The sequence below is a fragment of the Sprattus sprattus genome (genome assembly GCF_963457725.1).
Source record: "Sprattus sprattus genome assembly, chromosome: 1".
NCBI classification, from domain to species: Eukaryota; Metazoa; Chordata; class Actinopteri; order Clupeiformes; family Clupeidae; genus Sprattus; species Sprattus sprattus.
In genome coordinates, this window is record NC_137920.1 from 51530391 (window position 1) to 51533576 (window position 3186).

The 3186-nt window shown below is 45.1% G+C and overlaps 1 protein-coding gene across 1 annotated transcript in view; it reads left to right on the forward strand.

Moving 5' to 3' along the window:
- Positions 1-218: 218 nt before the first annotated feature.
- Positions 219-3186, forward strand: part of LOC308370211 (scavenger receptor cysteine-rich domain-containing group B protein) — a gene marked incomplete at both ends in the record, with an annotated part of 10775 nt that continues 7807 nt past the window's right edge. Inside the window, one exon of the mRNA XM_080844830.1 lies at positions 219-327. Within this exon, the coding sequence (XP_080700956.1) occupies positions 219-327 (109 nt within the window). The remainder of the gene's footprint in view (positions 328-3186) is intronic.

Sequence of the window (3186 nt, forward strand, 5' to 3'; positions counted from 1 at the left end):
ACAAGGAGAAAACACAAACAAAAACAGGTACAGAGGAGCTACATACTAGGGGGATAATGATACAAAAATGCTGCTGGGCAATGTGAGTATGACACCAACTCATCTGTGTTTCTGTGTGTGTGTGTGTTTCTGTGTGTGTGTGTGTGTGTGTGTGTGTGTTTGTTTGTGTGTGTGTGTGTGTTTCAGGTGTATTGGCAGATCCCCCAACTTTGAGTGCTATGCGTGTTCAGGACTGCATGTGCAGGCGTCGGAGGCTGGATGCCTGTGTGCTGCTCTTGCTGCTGGGCTGCCTTATTCTTCTGTCCATCACTGTCCTGCTGCAGCATGGTGAGTGGAGAGAGAGAGAGAGAGAGAGAGAGAGAGAGAGAGAGAGAGAGAGAGAGAGGGAGATCTGTTCTCTTATTCTTGTTGTATCTGTGATTATGGTGCGTGTGACATGTGTGAGCATGTGTTTGTGAGTGTGTGTCTGAGTGTGTGTGAAAGAAAGATAGGCGAGAGAGAGACAGTGTGTGTGTTGTGTGTGTGTGTGAGCTTGGACCTACCTTCAAGGTAGTTGAGTACAATCATGAAATATCTTTCTGATCGCTCATCTGTTGTACACAGCTTGCATTTTGATTTTTTTTAGGAAGCTGAAAATTCAGTGACTGATATATAATAGCTCTGCATGCAGGTGACAGGACTACTTACAAAGTGGTGATATAGCGTGATGATTTTTCGAGTGTTTCGGAAAATGATGACCTCGTGGCTGTCCTCATGGGTATGGGTGGGAGCAGAAATGCATCAAAGGCAGACATTTTAGTTCGTGGAATTTTGTGTTCTCAGCCTCTTTTATTCCCTGCCATTGTGGGCCACTTCTGTGGAAGAGGTTAAGTGATGAGTTCATGTCAGTGTGAGGCATTTTGATGCATGTCAGTGTGAGGCATTCTGTCAGTGTGAGGCATTCTGTCAGTGAGTGGCATTCTGCCAGTGTGAGGCATTTTGATGCATGTCAGTGTGAGGCATTTTGATGCATGTCAGTGTGAGGCATTTTGACGCATGTCAGTGTGAGGCATTTTAACGCATGTCAGTGTGAGGCATTTTAACGCATGTCAGTTCTTCAGCATGTCAGTGTGAGGCATTTTGGTGCATGTCAGTGTGAGGCATTTTGACGCATGTCAGTGTGAGGCCTTTTGACACATGTCAGTGCGAGGCATTTTAACGCATGTCAGTTCTTCAGCATGTCAGTGTGAGGCATTTTGGTGCATGTCAGTGTGAGGCATTTTGACGCATGTCAGTGTGAGGCCTTTTGACACATGTCAGTGCGAGGCATGTCAGTGCGAGGCATTTTGATGCATGTCAGTGTGAGACATTTTGACGCATGTCAGTGCGAGGCATGCCAGTGTGAGGCATTTTGATGCATGTCAGTGTGAGGCATTTTGACGCATGTCAGTGTGAGGTATTTTGACACATGTCAGTGTGAGGCATTTTGAGGCATGTCAGTGTGAGGCATTTTGACGCATGTCAGTATGAGGCATTTTGACGCATGTCAGTGTGAGGCATTTTGGTGCATGTCAGTGTGAGGCATTTTGACACATGTCAGTGCGAGGCATGTCAGTGCGAGGCATTTTGATGCATGTCAGTGTGAGGCATTTTGACGCATGTCAGTGTGAGGCATGCCAGTGTGAGGCATTTTGATGCATGTCAGTGTGAGGCATTTTGACGCATGTCAGTGTGAGGTATTTTGACACATGTCAGTGTGAGGCATTTTGACGCATGTCAGTGTGAGGCATTTTGACGCATGTCAGTGTGAGGCATTTTGACGCATGTCAGTGTGAGGCATTTTGACGCATGTCAGTGTGAGGCCTTTTGACACATGTCAGTGCGAGGCACGTCAGTGCGAGGCATTTTGCGAGGCATGCCAGTGTGAGGCATGCCAGTGTGAAGCATTTTGACGCATGTCAGTGTGAGGCATTTTGATGCATGTCAGTGCGAGGCATTTTGATGCATGTCAGTGTGAGGCATTTTGACACATGTCAGTGTGAGGCATGTCAGTGCGAGGCATTTTGCTGCATGTCAGTGTGAGGCCTTTTGACACATGTCAGTGCGAGGCATGTCAGTGCGAGGCATTTTGCGAGGCATGTCAGTGTGAGGCATGTCAGTGTGAGGCATTTTGACGCATGTCAGTGTGCGGCATTTTGACGCATGTCAGTGTGAGGCATGTCAGTGCGAGGCATTTTGATGCATGTCAGTGTGAGTCATTTTGACGCATGTCAGTGTGAGGCATGTCAGTGCGAGGCATTTTGATGCATGTCAGTGTGAGTCATTTTGACGCATGTCAGTGTGAGGCATGTCAGTGTGAGGGATCCTGAGGCATGTCATGTGCAAAGGAGGACCTGCTTTTAGATCACAGGCACCAAGGCCACCTCTGTCTCTGTTTTGGAACCATGTGATGTTTTGGAAATAGTTTGGAAATCCATTTGAGTGTCAAATACTTTCAGTTCTGATGAATTCAATAACATTTCTCCCCTTTTCTGCAGAAGATGTCAAAGTAACAAGAAGATCCACACCCAGTGAGTTCAGATTCTCATTATATATCAAGATATAAGCACAGACTATGAAACGTCATGTACTTAGAAAACCAGTGAACATGTATACTATGTGTTATTGATGCTCAGGCGCCTGGGGCTGGGCATTAGGTGAAAAACATTTGTAAAAGCCTGTGAGTTGACCTATATTTTTAAAATGGCTGTTGAGGAAAACCCTGTTGCTTTCTTTGTGATAAGGTGAAACCTGAAACAAGTTCCTCTGTGCTTTATAAGATGAGGTCTATAGGAGCATGGGAATGTCTTGACCTTAATTCACTTCACAGAAGTCATCGAGTGCTCTAATGGCTCATACTGACGCACTCTGCAAAAAAGCCCTGTTGAAAGATCAGTTTGAGCAGCCACAGCAACAATAACAATAACAACAGCCACAAGACAACAATACACTGGCAACTGGTCTTGGCTTTCCACTTTATTTAGGGTGAATGAGGGAAATCAAACGTGTTCACTGTTCTTTTAGTTAAGCTGATTTACAGTGCCTTTTCTGTTAGTCACCAACAGGACCCCATCTGTCTAAAAAAAAATTCACATATAGAAATTATATCAGTTAATTTGCAGTATTTTTTATAATCTTTTCCAAAGATGGTTAGAATGCAGTTAACCG